Source organism: Neopelma chrysocephalum, unplaced genomic scaffold, assembly GCF_003984885.1.
Source record: "Neopelma chrysocephalum unplaced genomic scaffold, ASM398488v2 Primary Assembly neopelma1_42, whole genome shotgun sequence".
Taxonomy (NCBI): domain Eukaryota; kingdom Metazoa; phylum Chordata; class Aves; order Passeriformes; family Pipridae; genus Neopelma; species Neopelma chrysocephalum.
The window spans coordinates 3,858,804-3,878,668 of NW_020897700.1; the positions used below are offsets into that span (position 1 = coordinate 3,858,804).

The 19,865-nt window shown below is 39.0% G+C and overlaps 1 protein-coding gene across 4 annotated transcripts in view; it reads left to right on the forward strand.

Moving 5' to 3' along the window:
- TRMT9B (tRNA methyltransferase 9B (putative)) overlaps nucleotides 1–3,389 on the forward strand; it is a 98,405-nt gene extending 95,016 nt beyond the window's left edge. For all 4 annotated transcript variants that reach the window (XM_027676450.1, XM_027676448.1, XM_027676449.1 and 1 more), the window contains one exon: nucleotides 1,212–3,389. In XM_027676450.1, the coding sequence (XP_027532251.1) occupies nucleotides 1,212–2,284 (1,073 nt within the window). In that variant the 3' untranslated portion in view covers nucleotides 2,285–3,389. The remainder of the gene's footprint in view (nucleotides 1–1,211) is intronic.
- The last annotated feature ends 16,476 nt before the right edge of the window (nucleotides 3,390–19,865 follow it).

The window sequence follows — 19,865 nt, forward strand, 5'->3', positions numbered from 1 at the left end:
TACTTGGACTCACTGTTCATAACTGCAATGTTGAAATAACACTATTTCTACTAGTAGAATTGGGTACTGTCAAGTGGCACATAAAAAGATAATCTAAATTTTCTGAATGTATGGAGATGTCTTCAGCTAAGAACATATACTATTATTATATGTGGTTACACGGGTATCTTGAATGTTTTACATGTAGAAGTGGCTGGCTCCAACTCTACTTGAAACAAATTATGGAATCAGTCCTCTTTACATCACTGATTGAATCAAATCTAGTACTGATGACATATAGAACAGCATGACCAATGTGTCCAAGCACAGTACAAATTAATGCTTCTGAGAGTTTAGAGAGAAAATAGTTGTCTTTAGAGAGAAAATAGCTGTCTTAGCTATTCTCTGACTGTTAAAAATGGTTCCTTCCTATTCCAGGTGAATAGGAAGATAGAAATAATGTAGAAATCTTGAAATATAGCTTCATTTCACATTAGAGTGCAATTTGAAAATGTGGAAATTATCCTGGAAAGAAAATCCAAATAAAGTGATCAATAGTTTTATTTTGAATTTGACTTTTTATTTTTAATAGCATAACATGTAAAAAAATCATCATGCTCAGACATGCAATGTAGACATTCTTTTTTACAAAAATGAAATTTAATTTTACAAAATTAAAACAATTGAAATATTTGTCTAAATTTTCTCACTAGCTCTTTGAAAGTGTGCTGATATAAAAGTACAAAGTATCTTTTTACTGATATTACATTTTGCTGTATTTATTACATGGCGAAAAGATTTTCTATTTTCAAGGAAAGAAAGGTAAGTAAGGTAAGTCTGAAAAGTGTGCCAGAAACTGAAGTCAAACTTGATACTACCTAAATCACCTAAAGGCCAGTCATTTAAGTGAAAACTAGTAGTGTTATGACCTTTTATAGATGCAGAGAAACACAGACCTCCAGCTTATGTGCCTGAGTTTTCTTGAATGGCTATTTTGGGATGAGATTAATTTCCTTCTTTGGAATTTTCCTATTTTTATTCATTGAACATAATTGTAAAAGAGAGCATTCTGGGGTAAACTTGTGTTGTGCTACCAATAAATTCAACGCTGTTGCTGACTTGCAGCAAGTGATATTTGGATTGAGGAGCTAAAATGATTAAACATGTAGAACAGGTTGAAGACAAAAATGCCCTGTCCTTACTGATATTCAATAAATTTCTTTTTTTCACAGTGATACATCATTTCTCAACTAAACAAAGAAGAATCAAAGCAATAAAGGAAATGGCAAGGGTATTGATACCTGGAGGCCAGATAATGATTTATGTTTGGGCTATGGAACAAAAGAATCGTCACTTTGAGAAACAAGATGTATTTGTTCCATGGAACAAGGCCTTGTGCTCACGCCATTTTTCAGAATCAAATCAATCTGGAGATAAGGGTGAGTTTGTGCATACTGCAAGAGGCCAAGACATACACCCTGCACAGCTCATCATCTCTGAGTGCAGCTACCAAACCAATTTGCAGCCAGAAACTGATTCAAAACATTCCCACAATATGGGCCATTGCTTACCCAGAGCCTGCTGCATGAAAATTTCTGAAGAAGAAAACAGGTTTTACAGTGCTCTAGGAAGATCTTTCCGCTCATGGTTTTTCTCCAGATCCCTTGATGAATCAGCCCTGAGAAAGCAAAGTGATAAAATGAAGCACCTGAAACAGGAAGGAGTATGGGCAAACAGTACTGACCTGAAACATGAAGGGGTATGGGCAAACAGCACTGTACCCATTCAGCATTTGCGACACTGCAGTTTGGATTTAGGTCACCACAGGGCACTGTTAAAAGAACAAAGTTTAGATGATGATGATGTGTTTGTGGAAAGCCTGTCTCTCAAAAAACCGCAGTGGTCACCAGCCACAGATGCACTGAAGGATTTAAGTTTAAATGGAGGACACCAAAATGTAGCTCAGAGCAAGGATGACAAAGCCTCATTTAAAAATGGTCCAGTGGAAGACAGGGACTGCAGCTGTGGTTGTAATAAAGATGGTGCTGGTAAGTCTGATGCCAACAAGTTTTTCAAAAGAACTTCAACAACTGACTCCACTGACTCAGCTTTGGATTCAGCAGTGTCTGTTGGGGACCAAACTGATGCCATGTTGGATACAAAGGCCTTCATGCGTTATTACCACGTTTTTCGGGAAGGGGAGCTGTGTGCTCTGGTAGAAGAGAACGTGCCTGAGCTTCAGATACTTTCTTCCTGCTATGACCATGGAAACTGGTGCATTATTGCAGAAAGAAGAGGAACATAGCTGTAAAGAGATAAAGCAGAATCCAGTGACTGAGGATTTTAAGCTGCTCCTTGTTTTACTGTGATTGTGCAGTGTGACATGGAATTTGAATCTTGTAGTTGTGTGCCATTTATTTGTGATTTGTTATTTCTCTGACTATTTAACTAGTTAACGCAAGGTCTATATATAGGAATATAAGTGGTAAAAAATATTTATGTTTTGTTAAACTTTTATGAAATTAAAACTGGAGAGTTTTATATTGCTTTTAGCAAATAATTGTGTTTTAAAATATACTTTTCTATTGAGAAATAAAACCTTTTTGTAAGACAAGGGTCAGGGCATCTTTTATGAGAAATATCCTGTCAGTAGAAAGTTTTGTCTTTGTTCTTCAAATCTGAAAGTGTGTCAAATTCCTCCCTGTTCTTCAAGTCCTGTAAATGAGACATACACACTATGTCTAAAATTGTACTTGACTATATACTGGTAGAGTGCATTCTGCAGAACTGGGAGCAAGCATGGTCCCAGTGCTACTTAGTTGGAAGTAGAGTTGTTAATAGGCAAAAACTATGCTCTGCATATCTGTCATTTGAGGTTTGTATTTCAGAGCAAATGACAGAACAGATTTTGAACAGTATTTTTGACTTTTATTTTTAAAATTATTTAATTTGTTTCTCAGGTTAAGTTTTATGTGTTAGCTCTCACAAATACTTAATTTCCCTTGCTGTAGTTTTTCATTAGTTATGTGTATATAGAAGTCAGAGGGATTTGTGAGAGTATCAGTACTATGTAAAAGTTATAAAATATCAAATACTTGAGATACATATATCTTTTTGATAAGCTTGGGAAGCTAAGATAAAAGTAATAAAAATCCAGTGTGTATCTGGTCAGCTGTCATATTACTTTTCTTATTCACTGACATGAGAATATATATTAAATTGTGTGTTAAATAATGTAAATTAGAAGAGGATAAACCCAGTTTGTACGTAAAATACAAATTCCTGTCTTTGCAGTTTAAATGAATCTTTTGAGACCTAAATGATAACAGATTGCTTACACTACTTTCCCATCCCTGTAATATAAATTTTACTGAGCATGGTGCTCAGTTATCAATCTGTACTATGTGCATAAATTATCGATCTGTACTAGGTTGCAGCAGTTACCCTCATATTGTTCTTTACACTCAAATAATTTCATCCTTCTCAGTGGGATGTGAAGTTATATGTGCTGTGGATAAAAAACACCTGGCTTCAGAAGATCAGTAGTGAAATTGCCAAAAGAAGCAGGCTAGAGTGGGCTAACTGCCTTGTTAGCACAGAGTTACTCCATTTTTAGGCTTTATTTGTAGTCAGTGGTTGCAATGAAGGGCACATCTTCAGCTGATGTGATTTCATGACCTATAATGGAGTTGCACAGATTCACAACCCCCCAAAAAAACCGAACAACCAAACAACCCAAAACCAAACCCCTTTTGTTACAGCAAAACAGACCTACATAATTAAGATGTCTACCCTATTATTTAGCAAATAGGTTTGAATACAAGGCAACAGAAGCGAAATGCCAAACTTTTCCAATCTGTGCTGCATAAGTAGATGGATTTGGGATTGTTTAGTAGGAAACCCTGATGGTGCTAAGTATTTTTTGATGCAGCTGCCCAGCAGTAAATTGCCACATGGTAATGTATTATAAATTTGTTTACTGGAGCAATGTCCATAGAGCAATCATTTTTGTCTCCTCATACTTTATTCTTTCTGGATCTGCACCACTTGCAGTCCCCATGGGCCTTTGAAAATAAATGTATGGCCAAAAAAGCATACATCTGAGACTTCTAAAATATTATTCCACTCTAAATATTACTTTCAATACAGCCTGGGGCTATTGCTCTCAGATGGTGTGTATAAGCTATACTTCAGAAAACTGGCAATATTCTCTGCATCACTGAGTCCAGCTGCTCCTGTCGGAGGGGGTGGCACCTGATGCATTCTCAGGCTCCAGTTTTAGAAGCTCTGTGCCAAAGTACCCGTGCTGGCATATTGCAGAGCCCGTGTGGACTGTGTTTAACTCCACACCTCATTTGACACGTGCTTGTGTCAGACAAGTGAGGGCTGCCTCTTTTGTTGGGAATTTCTCGGGGAGTTTGAGGATTTTAGAAGAGAAGTCTATTGCTTCCAGATAAGATATAGCAGTGGATATTCAGTGCTCCTGAAATTTGGGCTGTATTTAAGAAAGAGGAAGATTATTATCATCCTGTATCCAATTCTGAAACTTCATTCCTAAACTCCAGCATGCAGAAACTCTATCTCACATATATAAAAATATTTATTAAATATTATTAATCTAAACTGACAGCTGGGTTTAGTTAATTATGAGAAAGAACACCATGATTCTATTATCTGCTCTTCTGCAATCTGACTGTGGCATATTTGGTATGTAGTCAAGCAGGCTGATGAAATTTGGAGAAACTGAGAAAGGAAAGGTGTCCATTCTCTTTACAATATTGACTTGCTATCCTTGTAAGAGACTGAATCAGGATCAGTGTCAGGATCCAGTGAAAACTTGTTGCTCTCTTAGCTGTTTGAATAACAGCTGTCACCTCAAAGCTACTGAGGTACTTTAAAACGCTTTTGTGGTTATAAACTTTCCATGCATTGTTTGGTTTGAGGTTCTTGCTTCGGGATGCTTTTTACAATGACTTATTTCTGTATTGGATTTTCTCTTGTTCTGAGCTAATGCCATTATGTTGCATTTTATACAAGTTTGGATTGTATTCTTATAAATTCCTGGGAGAGGAAGAGGGGAGGTTTGGTAAACTGCCTTTTTTTTTTCTCCCAAACATTCAGTTTTCCTCTGAGGATGTATGATCACCATGTAACATAATTTTTATAGACTGGAGATCAGTCAGCAGAGGTCATGAGTGTGAGGTCTGCACAACAAACCTTTATTCCTGTATGCAGTCTCCCATCTATTTGTGGTGGCTGCCTAGATCTGTAACAGCTCTATCATCTCATTAGAAAACAGATCACTTCACTAAAAGCATGGTGAAGGTCTCTGTTGACTGGTTTGTCTTTTGATGAGGCCCACCTTAGGCAAATGTACTTTCCAGAAGAATCCACATGATCCCAGACTTTAATACATAGTTAATGTGCTCAGAGAAGCGTGCATACCATTGAGAAGTCTATAGTAAATTAATGAATAAGTAAATAAAACCCAGTTGTCCTCAAATGCTAAAACTTTCAGCAATGTCCAGACTGAAAGACCTGACTGTTATAAGGCAAAGGGCAAATATGTTCTTACATTGCTTGTCTGACAAGTGGGCAATAATTTCATCTCAGTTCTGCTGATAACAAACCTGCTTCTGACTTTAGTGGGCTAGGATTGCTACTAAGCTGCTTATCTAGCTCTAAGTGGAACATGGAAAAATTTTGATTACATGAGAAAAGATGCCTTTTTTTTTTTTACAAATTAATTCAGGTGGAACTTCCTGGGCTTCAGTATCTGCCCATTGCCTCTTGTCCTATTGCTTGGAACCACAATTGCAATAAAAAAATACACAATTGAACAGACTTATTTTTGCAGAACTAATACAATTGCAAACTTTGGTAAATTACATTTTGTCTTTTTTATTACGTGAAAATATTTCTATTAGAAGTGAACAAGTGTAAATTTTTTAGTACTACCAGTGACTACTTTATGTTTTTCCAAACTTATCATGTAGGAATTTTAAAATCACAGGTGAGAAATAAAAGCTATAAACATTCTAGCAGATTTTTTTTCTGGTACTTACTTGTATACAAGTTACAGTTTCAAATGCTGAGTGAAGAGTTGTGTGTGTTTCACTGGCAGAATATTGTTAGTGAACTGCCTGGGTAGGTTCTGAATAGAAATAATCTCTCTGCTCCTGTGTCCTCTCTGCCACATCATATCTCCATCAGACTGCATTCATATCACTGTTGGGCTGTATTAGTATTGGCATTGTGTTGAATGTATTGGTCTACCCACTTTCTTGCTCAGCACTTCTACAGGATTTGGGACTACTTTAGTACTGCAGGAAAATGAAGTGTGTCAGTGTTAAATATATACAACTGCACTTCTTTGTGAGTTCGGCATTTCTTACTCTTACGGTATATGAATTCTGGCAGCTACCCGTTATTTTATCTCCCAGTTTGCTAGTCCAAACCATGCTTAGGTACTGCTCTGTAATCAGTTCCATGTCCTTACATGGAACCTGTTCTTTAGTATTCAACAGAAAATAAATTCTACTTGCTTAAAATATCATTTCCTACCAAATTTCTGTGTCTTCAGATTAGCTAATAAATATATTAGCCACCAGGAAATCTGTATCTTGGAAAGTTCTTAGTGAATGCAAAATTTGAGAAGACTCTGTTAGTGCTGTTTGCTCAGTAAGTTAGACAAAGTGGACACAATGCAAAACAGGTAAGGATAATGATGTGCTGTGAAGCCAGGCAGTCTGGCTTTACAGAACCATAGTTAACCTAACCATAAATGTGATCATTTCAATTAGGTAAATAAAGGTGGTGAAATGTGGTTTTTAACTATGTCAATACTGTATGTCCTGCTGACGATAGAAAATCAGGATGGTCATCAGAATTAATTGCTACAGAGCTCCATTTCCTGTTCCTTCTGATCCATTTACAGTCATCCAGGACTAAGCTTTATAGTGTAAGATAACACTGAAATATTTCTGTGGGATTGCCAATGTTCTTTTTGCACCAGTTTTAATCAGAAAAGAAAAAGTCATTAGAATTATTCAATTGCCTGGTCAGGTTACAGCTATATTGTTTTACAGTTGCAGTGATTGTTATGTTTGTATAATTGCAATGTCACTTATTGTACTGATATGTTTATTAATAATAATAATGGCCAGTCTTCGCGAGCGAAGATTTGGGGAAAGGTCTTTTACCTTTCCAGCCTGCGCAATGGATTTTTTAGGTGAGACACAGCCTGCGCTGAACTGAGCCCACCCTTTAATCCTAAGGTTCATCTGCCGGGGCCAAGCAAGCTTGGACAATGGCAGTGAGGTCCTCAGGACGTAGGTTTGTTTAGAGTGACCTTCTCATAGATGGATGGCCTCACAGGGCTAACGAGCTACCATCTGCCCGGGGGACTTGAGATTCGAACCCGTGGTCTCAGCAGTGAGAGTCCTGCATGCTAACCACTAGGCCACCAGGGGTCCCTGATATGTTTATTATAGTAACGACTAAGGACCTGATAGTAATTAAGCACTATTCAGATGAATATTAATACATGACCAGTAGTACAGAATACGCAACCTGATAGTATTTAGGTTATGGGAAAATAGTATGAGCACAGGGTGGACAATAGGGTGGTAACAAATATAATTTCAGGGGGATATGGAATGGTCTTTATGAGGATAGAATAAATTAAATCTGGTAATGTTGAGAAAGGCTAGGGAAAAAGAACAAAGAGAGGTAGTATACAGAGAAATGAAGGGAAATGGCAAAGATGGGAGCAATCACAACAGAGGAAGCACAATCAGCACTGCAGGATATTCTTAGCATATGCAGAGGTTCCTGTTTTGACTGCTTTAACTTTCTGGAGGGTCTAGTTGGTATCTCCCTGCTCTCTTACTCAAAGAGCATGTGCAGAAGGAGGAATACACCTTTTCCCCACCACTTGGAGCTCAGTACTGTTTCCCGTACACTTCCAAGGATAGCCATATACAGAGGAAGATTGGTTAGCAATAACAATTTTTCCTTCTTTTGTATCCCCATCACTTCATTGCAGCATGTTCTGTTTTGGTTCCTTTCATTCTTGCTGAGTGTTTCAGTTCACTCTGGTTTTTTTGATCGAGCTTGACTGTGCCTAAAATCTTTTGCCTAATTATCTCCTCTGCCAATATAGTTGCATTAGTACAAGCTTTGTATGTAGAAAGGGCTGTATGGACAGATTAAATAAGTAAAAAGGCACAAAAAGGTGCATATTTTCAGCAGTTAGTGGATCCCAGTGGCTTGCTGTTACTATATAATTTTGTTATTACTATCCAGAGTAACAAAAGGATTGCTCTGACTCCCCCTTAAAGCATTAAGTATGTGCATGCCCTTGTACGAGACATGTACCTGCATCTTTGATAGTTAGATAAATTTCAAAATCTGCCTTGAGTGAACTACTAGATAAATGGTTTGCTAATATAGTAGCAATATATTTAACATTCTGCATTCAGATGAATGTGATTGCACAGTCCCCCTTTGCTTGATTAATATTCAAGAGCTCCACTATTTCTATTTACTTCTTTTGTTTTTTTTTTCTATTTCTAATTTAATTTGTTTTCTTACTTCTGAGCATTTTCTTCCAAAGACTCTCCACTTCAGCCTTCCACCTTTTTATTCAGACAGATACAGCCAAACAGCAAGTATAGCAGTGGCACCTAGGATTATCACAAATATGTATGTATTTCTCATTCTTAATCTTAAATCTCTGTTTGTGATGATACTTCCAGACTCTTTCCATTCTTTCACCTCTGACAGCTGAAGACAAAACTGAAAAAACCCTCGCCTTAATACCTCAAAGCATCATAAGCAAACCTCACTACAGTATTCAGTTGAGGTGATTAGGGGCACTTTACAATCTCTAATAGTGTGAAACATAATGTTATATCTACACATAATTCTCCTTTTTCTCCTTTTTTCTCAGCTCTTATTTAGTCATCATTGTCTTCACTTAGGTGCCTTTTGAAACATTTAAACTGTGTCTACATCTTCCTAGAGCTTGGGGTGCTTATGGACTGCGGATGCCTCTGTTGTTATGACAATTCAGCACCTGCGCCTGCTGCTTCTCCCAGTCCTCAATAGAGAAAAGTTGTCTTAAATAGAATCCAAATTGCCCTATTGAAAAAAAAAAACCAAACCAATCCACCTCCTGCCAAAACCACCACCACCACCAAAAAACCCTCGTAGGAGGTACTTCAGCAGTTATGATCATATCCAAGCAGAAATGGAAATGCAGGAGAAGAAAAAAAAAGGATATTATGTGTGGTACTCCTAGTTTTGAAAAGATTTCTCAATATAAATTTGTCATCCCTTTTAACCTTGTTGACAAGGTGCTATGCTCTGCTCTGATGGAGGGATATGTGAATGGGACAGTGGATGCAGCAACAGTGAGATGATATTAGGTTGCCCTCTTCAGTTCTGACAAAGTAGGTTGCCTTCTGCAGAATATTAAACGGTTTATTGTTGCTGTTTGTACAGCATCTCAAATTCTCTTTTCTGAATGAAGAAAGTATTTCTTGTATGGCTCTCAGTCATTTTGAAACTGTCACAACTAAAAGAGACAAAGAAAATATATTGCTGAAGATACGACCTCTTACCCATGTGCTGAAACAAAAAAGTCTGTGTGTACACAGTCAGATTGAAAGCTGATGTTCCTTTTGCACAGGATAAAAATAAGAGTCATTCGTGGGAGGCATTTTGGTGAGGAACCATCATGTTCTTTTCTGTGTCTCTTCTCTGCATCTTTGTAGGAGAGACTAGGCTACATGTCAGAATTACTGAGAATAAATTGACCCTTCACCTATCTGCTTCGTTACTACAGGACTGACAGAATGGTCAGATTTAGTTCTGAACAAAGTGTTTCTTGTGAAAGGAGGAATTGGCCACTTGGACAGAACAAACACTAGTGCAGACAAAGCACAGACATTCAAGATGAGGTTAAACCTCTCTACTTAAAAAGAGGCAAGCAGATTGTTTTGTGCCTCAATGGCCAAAGCTGCATTCCAGAGTGTCCAAGAGAACACCAGAGATGAGACAGTGATAAAATGAATAGAGAGCAAGTTGCACACAGCATCTCCAGGCTGGCTTAAATTGGTGTTTTATTCAGTGGTGTAGCCTGATGAAGGTCATTGCCTATACTGAGCACTAGAAGCTCCCATCAACATCAATAACCATCAAGAGTGCTTGCTGCCTCTTGGGATCTGGCCCTCTCCCCTTTACAAAGACTGGCTGTTCCAGCATCTACCACTGGACCATTTAAAAATGTTACTCCTGAGCAGTAGTTTTAAATAATGAACAGGTACAAATATACATACATATATATATGTTTTGATGCAACCTTCTTAATTTTCTTCCCCTCAGTATGGTAAATGTTTCAGTTGGGTTACAATATAATGGTAAGTAATGCTTGATGCAATTTTGGAAAGGTAGACAAACGATTTGACAGCTATTATATTCTCTGATTCTGTGAAATAGGAACTGAATTTGTAATTTACATATCTGTGAAATATTAAACAAACCACTAGTGTCGCTGAGCAGGTTATACCCACATGAGCCCTTCAATCTGTGCTGGGTCATGTCTCTGTGGTAACATATTAGGCTCTGGCTTATTGAGAGTAAAGAAGTGTAAATGAGAACTAACTGGAGAGTATAAAAAAACCCGCATTCAAGTGGATAAATACAAAAAAGAGATTTAACACAGCAGCTACATAAACAGTTTCAACATTCTTATGTTGAAGTTTGAAATAAACAAAGAGTCATGTGCAGTGATAGCCACTTCGTGATAATAAATATGGAGATTTCAGGGATGACGACATGAAAATGGATTGATGGCACATGAAACTGAGGTAAGTAAAAATTGTATTTTTGTGTGCTTGGGTCAAAAAGGTTGTTCCCTGTATGGAATAGGCTATAAGATGCCTATGTGAAACCATGGAATGGAAAGAGGGTCAAAAATGGGGGAGATGAGTGCACATTCCCAAAATTCTAAGCTTGACTGACTGGACATGACTGGGGAGATGTCACTCCTGGGTGAATGGTGCAGCTCTGAGACACTCATAGTCCCTCCTCGTATCCTGAACAGTGCTGTGAAAGATGGAGATGTTCAAGCACTGTCATGATCCATATCTGAGATATATCTTTGTCAGGGGGTATTTAGTAGGGTGGGCTTCTCTAAGATAGTTCATTGAAGGCCATGTTTGTTACATTGAGTTGACAGTATGAAAATCATTGCTGCAGCCTCTAATATCTACAGAATCATGCTCTGTCTTAACTACAAGGGGGTTCTACAGAAATATAACATAATCAAGGAAATACTAGCACATGATCTGGGGCTACATTTCATCTGGTTTGATCCCTACAGTTTGCATGTACCAAAGTTGGATTTTTCCTGGATTGGTTGGTTGTGTGCAGAGAATAATGTGAAGTGACATTTTTCTGCAAAGGCCAAGGTCATGGCTATTGATGTCATAGTGGTCTCCTGCATTGTGTGCCTGCTTGCCCTCAGAATGAGTGCAAAGGCTTGAACAAATAAGTCAGAAGGATTCATAAATGGAAGACAGAGAGAGAGGATGGAAAAACAGTAGGTAGAAATATTTTTAACAGTGCCGGAGAATGCCACAGTTAAGAAAGAAATGTTAAATAATTTCAAAAATTATTAAGGGAAAGGAACAAAAAATATGTACATGAAATATAAGGCAGTGTTTGTCTCATATAAACCAGCCAAAAGTCTATTCAAGGGACCACAGGAAGTTGCTCAACATATTTTTTAATTGAGAACTAAAAGCTTGACAAATAAATGTAGTTTCACTGAAGTCTGGATTAAAGACACTACACTGCCTGAGGGGATTAAGTGGATAATCACAGACATCTTGTGGTTTCTGCTGTTCCCAGAGACCAAAAGTAGGGACAGAGAGATGGTAAATGAGCCAAACTGAAAAAAAAACCCAGAACTCTGCAGAAAAAGATGACTTTCCCATATCCAGTTAGAGGCCAATTGAAAGAGTCTAAGTGTTATGAAAGACAGAATACAAACACAGGATCTACAGCTATGAGCTGAAATCCTTGTTTTTCTTTATAGGAATATAAATAGAAGAGTTTAATGCTCATTTAAGTAACTATTGCATTTTTAATGTTTGACTCAGTACAACTACATTTTTAAAAATTGTATTTGACAAATTGGAATGAGAACATGAAGATTAACTGATTCTATATGCAATGTGATTATTTAATTATTTTGATAGGCAAAATTAAAAGTAAGACCTGATCACCATGTGGATGGAATGCAGAAGCTTTTATGGGGTCATTAGTCTGGGATTTTATGTAAGAAAATTGGCTTTTGGGTAGCAGTGCCTTAAACAGACTTGGCTTATAAATAACTGCTCAGGACCTAGATGTATATTAAGGTCACTTCAGATCAAGTTGTGTAATCATTTTATCAAACATAACATTGAGATCTGTGAGGTTTCGGTGTGAATGGCACTGCTGGTAGTATCAAATTTTATTCTCAGCTACTTACAACATGACCTAGTTCTCACTAAAAAAAACCAAACATGTCAGATTATCTCTAAAGACCCACATGCCATTCATTTGAGACAGAGGAGCAAGGCAGGAGAATATGGAATAGGGATCTGACAGTTTAGATAACTTATTTTGGAAAGTAAAGAGAGAGGCACTGGAAGAACAGAAGTGCTGTCCTAAGGAAGTGAATACAAAAGTCTATCACTACCAGGCAATTATATTTAGATATTTTTGTCTGCAAGACAGCCCCCTCTGTTTAATTCTTCTCCAGCTGGACCTTGTAAAGTGATTTCTCAGTAAGGCTTGCAAAGCACAGCATTGCACCAAAAACATCTATTAGTCACACCACATATGGGTGATCAATCTGTGGGAACTCTGCAGTCAGCTAAGTCATGTTTGGCATTTGTCTTGCATTGCAAAATCCCTTCACAGATGCTGAACATTAGGCAACCGCTGAGACAAGAGTCTAAAGCATCTACAAATCCTAATGAGAAAGCAAAATCATCTTCACATTCTTATCATTAGTCAGATTAATGTTAGCACATGATGAACTTCTCTAAGGCCATTAGAAGTAAAAATTCAGGAAAAAAAGTACCTTTCCCTTTTTAAATATTTACATGTAAGACATTAATAAGGGAATCGATAATTCTGGTTTAGTAGAAACAACAGTTCCAGAAGACTGTTAGTTTTGAGAATAAATTTATGTTTATTTGTTAGGACTTCAGGGGCTCCCAGAGCTGTGTTACAGATTTGTTCAGTGTTGGAAGGGATGTACTTGGCCTAGTCTAATACCAGGCTCCTTCGTTAACCAAAGAACCAGTATATATTTAAAATAAATTCCTGTTGATTGTCCTGTCTGTGATTATGCTGAATATTTGAATACACTAATAAAATAGAGGTAAAATACAGGTGATCTGGTAATAATATTGTTTTCTACAGCAATGATAGTATATACAGAATTGATTTAAATACTGCCTAAAGTGTTTCACTCAAATGAATAAGAGAAAGAAAAGCTTCAATTTTCCACTAGATGTCAGTCAATCTATTTCTTTGGTTAAGTAGGCTCTGTCTGCAGAAGACAATCGAGAGCGAAATGCAGATGCCGAGCTGCTATAAAAATACTTACGTTTTTTGTGAGAACCAACCAGAGGTATTTTGAAAGAATGAGGCCAAATGGATCACTTTTATTTTAATTGTGCCTCTGTGTTTTCTTGTTTGTTTTACATTTTCCATTTAACAGAAGTCAAGAAAATTCCCACAATCTCCAAGCCTGATACAGCGGATCCATGAGCAAACAATTCCAGGGAAACGGGAGAGCAGGAAGGAAGAGAAGGGGCAGGCTGGCCTTGCCTATGAAGACTCTGCTTGGTTATTTCATGTCAGTCCTGAGCCAGCAGCAGCAGGATTTGACCTTTTCAAGGGGGGGTGCCTCAGGCAGCAGAATCCAACTACTTTCAAGAAAGCTCCGAAGCATCAAGCCTTTGAACTGCCATTGCACTAAAAGAAGATGGCACCTTTCCCAGTGCAAGGCATGGTAAGGTCCTTGGGAAAGGTCTTGAGAGTGGAGGAAGAGTTCAGAAACATCTCCACAGAAGAAGAGAGGAAAAGGTAGAGGCTGAGAGAGGAGTGTGCCAATATGGATTTGAAAAGGGAATCCAGACATAACTCTTACTAATGGTAGCCTTGGCCTCATTTGCTAGCCACAATGGCAATTGAAGATCACTGACCACTTCTTTTGCCAGACTTGACCAGACTAGAGCTGCTGTGTTCCAAAGAACACACAGGAAAGGAAAGAAAAGTGATGGTGCAGAGCAAGACATATGCCAACCAGACAGATATTGCTACAGAAAGCACAAGAAGAAAGAAGGAAAACAATGTATTTTCAATCTGGCTTCATGAAAAACAAAGACCCCATGTCTTGTGTAAGCCTGTGTCCCAGATATACCATTTATTGTAATGCTTCACGTTGGCAGCTGCTTTGAACAGTCTGTACTCACATGGGCTATGGCTTCTTAGGTTGCCTACTGTGTCCAGGTAGTTGTGCAAATCAGGACTGTTAATCCCTGAGGCTCTGTAAAAGCATTACTCTGACAGTTGCAGGGTCCTTCTCCACCCCAGCCAGCTAAAGACTGGCAGGGTACCTTTGGGAACTATGGGAACAGTGAACTGAGAAAATCCAATCAAGGGGCCATGACGCAAATGTCAGAGGTACCTGTTAAAAGAGAGCAGCAGTTTTGTGATACCATTTCAGTTTAGAGCCCATGTCCACCAGGGAAAGTGTTAAAGACTAACTGTGCTCATGTAAGATGAAGCTCTTACTCTGGAGGAGTTGGTAAGCCATGTCCATAAGGACAGCGGGGAAGAGGGATTGGCTCCCCAGGCTGCCCAGAGAGCTGGTTGGTTTGTTTTCAGTTTTACTTTGGGTCTGTGTGATCTGGGAATGCAGAAACAGAAAAGGAACTACCAGTGTAGGATTTTATTGTCCAGTCTTTATTTTCTACACTGCCACCAGCATCAGTCTTGTCATCTGTGTGGTATTTTGAAAGTTACTACTCTTGTGTGCTGGACTGCCTCATTTCACTGCACTGCAGCAACTCCTTTCACCTGGCCATTAGGCCATTACAATGATGGGAATGTTATTGAAATAATCTGGTAGAGGAATTAAGATGTCTTTTAACATAGTTACCCCCAAAAATCTTGTTGTGTTTGTTAGTGCATTGCTCTTCTTTGTTGTTTAAGTATTGGTTTTGGTACAACAGAGAGAGAACTGAATCTTTTTGTGGGCCTGTTTGTGCAATTTTACAAAACACACAGAATAGGCAGACTGGAAGAAGCAGCAAGGCTTTGCCCCAGGAACTGGGATGTGCGACTCTCTTCATCCATCCTCATTCAGCTCAGCTTCCCTGCTTGGCAGATGAGATTAAATCAGCTCATACCTTCACAATGTGTTTTCAAGCTCCAGCACCAGCAGCCTCACAGTCTAAGTTCAGAGACTTGATAAAGAATGTTAAAATTGTGTCATATCGCCTATGGTATAGTAGTAAACAGTAAGTTTCCCCATTGGATCAGACTTTTTCCAGAAACATGCTGATATCACTATTGCCAATAAACATTTTCAGGTACTCTTATTAATAGCAGACCTACCCTAGCAATTTTTAAAGTCATGTATCAAATACAGGCTATGCTTTGGAGATCACCAGAACTGCCTCCTGCCATCCTTCCACTGAGCCATGAGTCTGTGAATAGCTTGGCTGCAAGCTGATAGGAAATTGTTTTTCCTGGCATGGTAAATTTGGGAGGTTTGGGACCTCAGTGTAACCTATCTCTTAGGGAAGGCTCTTCCAGATGAGCTGGAGGCTCTAGTTCAGTGTTACCTTTCCCTCTATCCCCCAGATATTTAACTAAGTTGTTTAGCTCTTGCATACTTCCTCTATAAGTCTTATAATTTTCTTCTTTTAGTATGGTGTTTTCCAAATCAAGCTCATACAAATCTTTCAGAAAAAAATTCTTAGAGCTTATTTATGTAGGGGTATTGGTTTGTGACAGTGCAGTGCTGGAGGAAGGAGCCAATGGTCTCAGGATGAGCCAGGAGTGCCCATGGGGGACTTCACAACTGTCTTGCCATGTGTGTCTTGGCCTATAACAAACCTACAGGAACCAAAGCCCAACAAAATTAGCTCATTCTGTTAAAATTGCATTTCTACTCAAGACTGATGTCTTTGGTGCTGGAATTGGTGCTGCTGTTAACACTGTGTTCTCTTCCCGCTATTCACAAACATCCATGATTTCGACCTCAGCTGTGTTTTCTTCCCAGTTGACAGAAGCCTTGACTGTGAAGTGTGGGAATAAAACTTGGGATCTGCTGCAGTCAAGTTTTATTTTGATGTTGAAATTCTCACCTCTGAGAAGTCACTCCAGAAAAATGTTTTTATTTATGATGGTTTATTTATTTGCTATTTCTATGACACGTACTTCAGAAATTTAATAACCCTCCTTTGTTTTTCTGTGTGTATCCAGCTTGTTCCCAAGAAACGGTGTGGCTGCATATTTGTTTGAGATGGAGGAGTGAGGGAATTATTGGCTTCCAGCGCCTGCCCTTGGTTTAGCACATAGGGGCTATGGCTTTCCAAGTGTGGCTGTGGAGCTATCTAAGTAAAACTGTTTCCTATAGAGGTCTTCGGGACAGTGCTTTCTTCTACCAAAATGCTGGAATGGAAATGCTTGCTGTCTGTTTTCCTTTGAGGCTGGTACTCTGTCCTTGTTCAACACAGCTTTCTAATCCCTGACTTCCAGTGAAGCTCTGAAATGCTGAGCAGCTGAAAACTGTGCCTCTCACTGTAGGGACTATTGGCCACTGGACAGAATTACTGATCTTTAATTACTGTGTCTGTACCGAAAATTGTCTGCCTGGAGCCATAATCAGATATAAAAAGACTCTGAAACAAATCCATAGGCCAAGTTCTATATTTATGTAAAGCCCTGACAATTGGAAAGGCATGCCAGCACAAGTTATTAATGCCACCATATTTTTATCATGTGAATGTGACAGTATAGTTAGTGATGGTCAGGCTTTCTGGACATGACATTGCAACCAAACACACAAGAAGTTATTTCAGCCAGCTGGTTGCATTTAAGAGATAATTTCATACTTAAATTTCTGTAGTGAAAGGAACTCACTACACTTGAGGAGACCAAGAAAGAAGTAGCTTTTCTTAGATTTTTTTTTTTTGGTAACAACTGCACTGATTTGGAGACTGTAATTCCCTGAGGAAGCTCTGTCTCAGCTATAAATACGCTCAGAAGTTAGCTCAGTTAGCTAACTTAGAAGTTAGAGAAGTTAGCTCTGAGTTAGCTCAGAAGGTTAATATATAGGTGTTGCATTGGCCTCTCATAGGGGGCATATTTCTTATTCTCTATAGAGCAGTATGGGTAAAAATGACCAGGCAAGAGTCTGAGATCCCTTTTAATGAAAAGCTTCCTCCATCACTATTGCGTATGCCTTGGTGAACCTCTCAACTGTCCCAGAGTGAAGAGCCAGGGGACAGTTGGCCTCTTGAGGCAGAGTTTGTCTGCAGGGAAAGCAGAAGATGTAGTAGGAGCTGTGCTCCTTTGTCACTGTATGTGGCTGGTGTTAAATAATACATATTTTTAGAAGTTAAATCTAAGTAAAGCTGCCCATGATTGTCACCCCCACTGCCTGTGCATAGTGGAGGGACCTGGTAGTGCTATTGCATAGTGAAGGGACCTGCTTTGAGCTGGAGTCAGGCATCTGCACCACTTGCAGGAAAGTTTCCTATGTCAGAAGAGAGCAGGGCAGTGGGGCAAAATGTAGAATTGGGGTGTGTAGGTATGAGTCCAATTAAAGAAAGTTAAAAACATTGCAGTGGGTGAAGTTCTGGCAGGAAATAAATTAAACATAGTTTAAAGCTGGCTCTTGCAGAGTATTTCCCCAGAGGAGACCTGCTGGTATGGAACGTTCTTTTCCGTATTTCCCCCTTCATTTCAAACAGGAGAAGAGTGTTAAATTTACTTGTTGAAAAAGCCTGGTAAGTAGATCAGTGTTTCACTGTTCTTCTGAGGTCACTGCATGACCTTGAGGAAATTGATAGGTGTCTATCCAAAGCACAGGATGAGTCAATTTGGAAAGAGATGCCACAAGAGAAAGTGCCATCCATAGAGCAGTAGGCCGAGGCTTATTTATATTTACCAACAAAGAAAGTAGGTACTTTTGCCCCCATGATAGATGCCTCACAGGAAACATGACAGCCAAAGAGATGAATGAAAGCCAAATTCATTTTTACTAGGCCTAGAAATACCATGTTGAAGAGTGGCTGATTCCTCAGTGGGGAACTGTCCATGTGTGATTCTCAAACTATCAGTAGGCAGCAGCTCCACAGAGAGGCTGTGCTCTCATAGTTTGGTCTCCCTCCTGATAAAAAGTGGCTGGAGTGTAATACTTGCCACGAGCAGCAAACAGAGTGAGACAGCTGACTTTTCTGAAGACACTAGATTTAGACACAAGTCGTAATGGCTTGGCCAGTTCATTGCCAGAGTGGGTCTCAGTTCACCAAGAGCAGGTGGGTCATGGTATAGGACACATCAGAAGCTGAAGATTTCTTGCTCTTGGACAAAACAGTCAAATATCTTGGAACAGACAAAGACCTCTGATGATCCTGAACTTGTGGGTGCCTTGTTCTGTAAATTAATCTCCATACTTGACAACAACTAGGAAGGCTTATTTATCATTTCTGATCAAGGCCTGATCAAGTTCTCCTCTTGTCCCAGCCAGGGAAACTTCTGGAGAGTCCCTCTTCTTGCATAAACACATGCTGTTTAGGTGAAAGACTGGTTGTTCAGAGCCCAAGCTCTCCAAGAGGGTGGTGACAGGCCCCTTACCTTGGAGCATTGCTAAACACGATGCAATCTATAAGCACCCAGCACAAGCTGTCCATACGCCTGTGAAAGGTTTTGCATCAGATCAAAGGGCAAAGGGAGAAGGAAATGAGATACCAAGGTCTGAGCCTATCTTGACTGCAGTGCTGGATCTGGCAGGATGGAGAAAATGTCACAACCAGAAAAAACACAAAAGCAGTGGCAAACTGATTGAAAAAGAGGGCTTGCAGGGTTTGACAGCAGGTTTGCAGAGTGAAAAGTGTCCATACAGAAAAGAGGAGGACTGCAACAGCAGGGAATGACCTCAGAAGCTGTTGTTCCTCAGTCTCAGCTGCCTACTTCTGTGGTGTTCAACAGAGAGCAACCAGAACATCTTATCCATGATTGGGAAGCATTTGGTAGATTTTTGGTGCTTTTGTGAAGTGTGCATCTTTAAATCACATACAGTATGCTTAATTAATAATCAAGGTAAAGAAAGAAATTAGTATTTTTAGAGTGCTGAGACCTAGGGAGTGGCACTCTAGGAAATGTTTCCTTACAAAGGGCATCTTGTAGGCTATTTTCTGTTTCATGGCTTGAAACAACTGCAAACTACATGTATATTTCTTATCCCAGTTTATGACCCCCTGGAGCATGATAATGGGTATAAAACATTAATCTGATTTGTTTAAAAATATTAATCCAATTTTTTGTTTAATGGTACAAATCTTGGCACAACTGATAACAAAAACTTACAGCATCTTATCTCTTTAAGGAGATAGCTAAATGCTATGCCATTCATCACAGTGATAAGTAGTTCCTCAGGCACAAATACACACATATTGCAGTCCGTGCATGACGTCGACCAGATACAGCTCTGTTTTCTGTCTGCTCTGTGTGGTGCTATCAACAAAGAGCTATGAGCAAGGGCAAAGCAATACTCTTGACAAATCCTTCACAAATGTTGG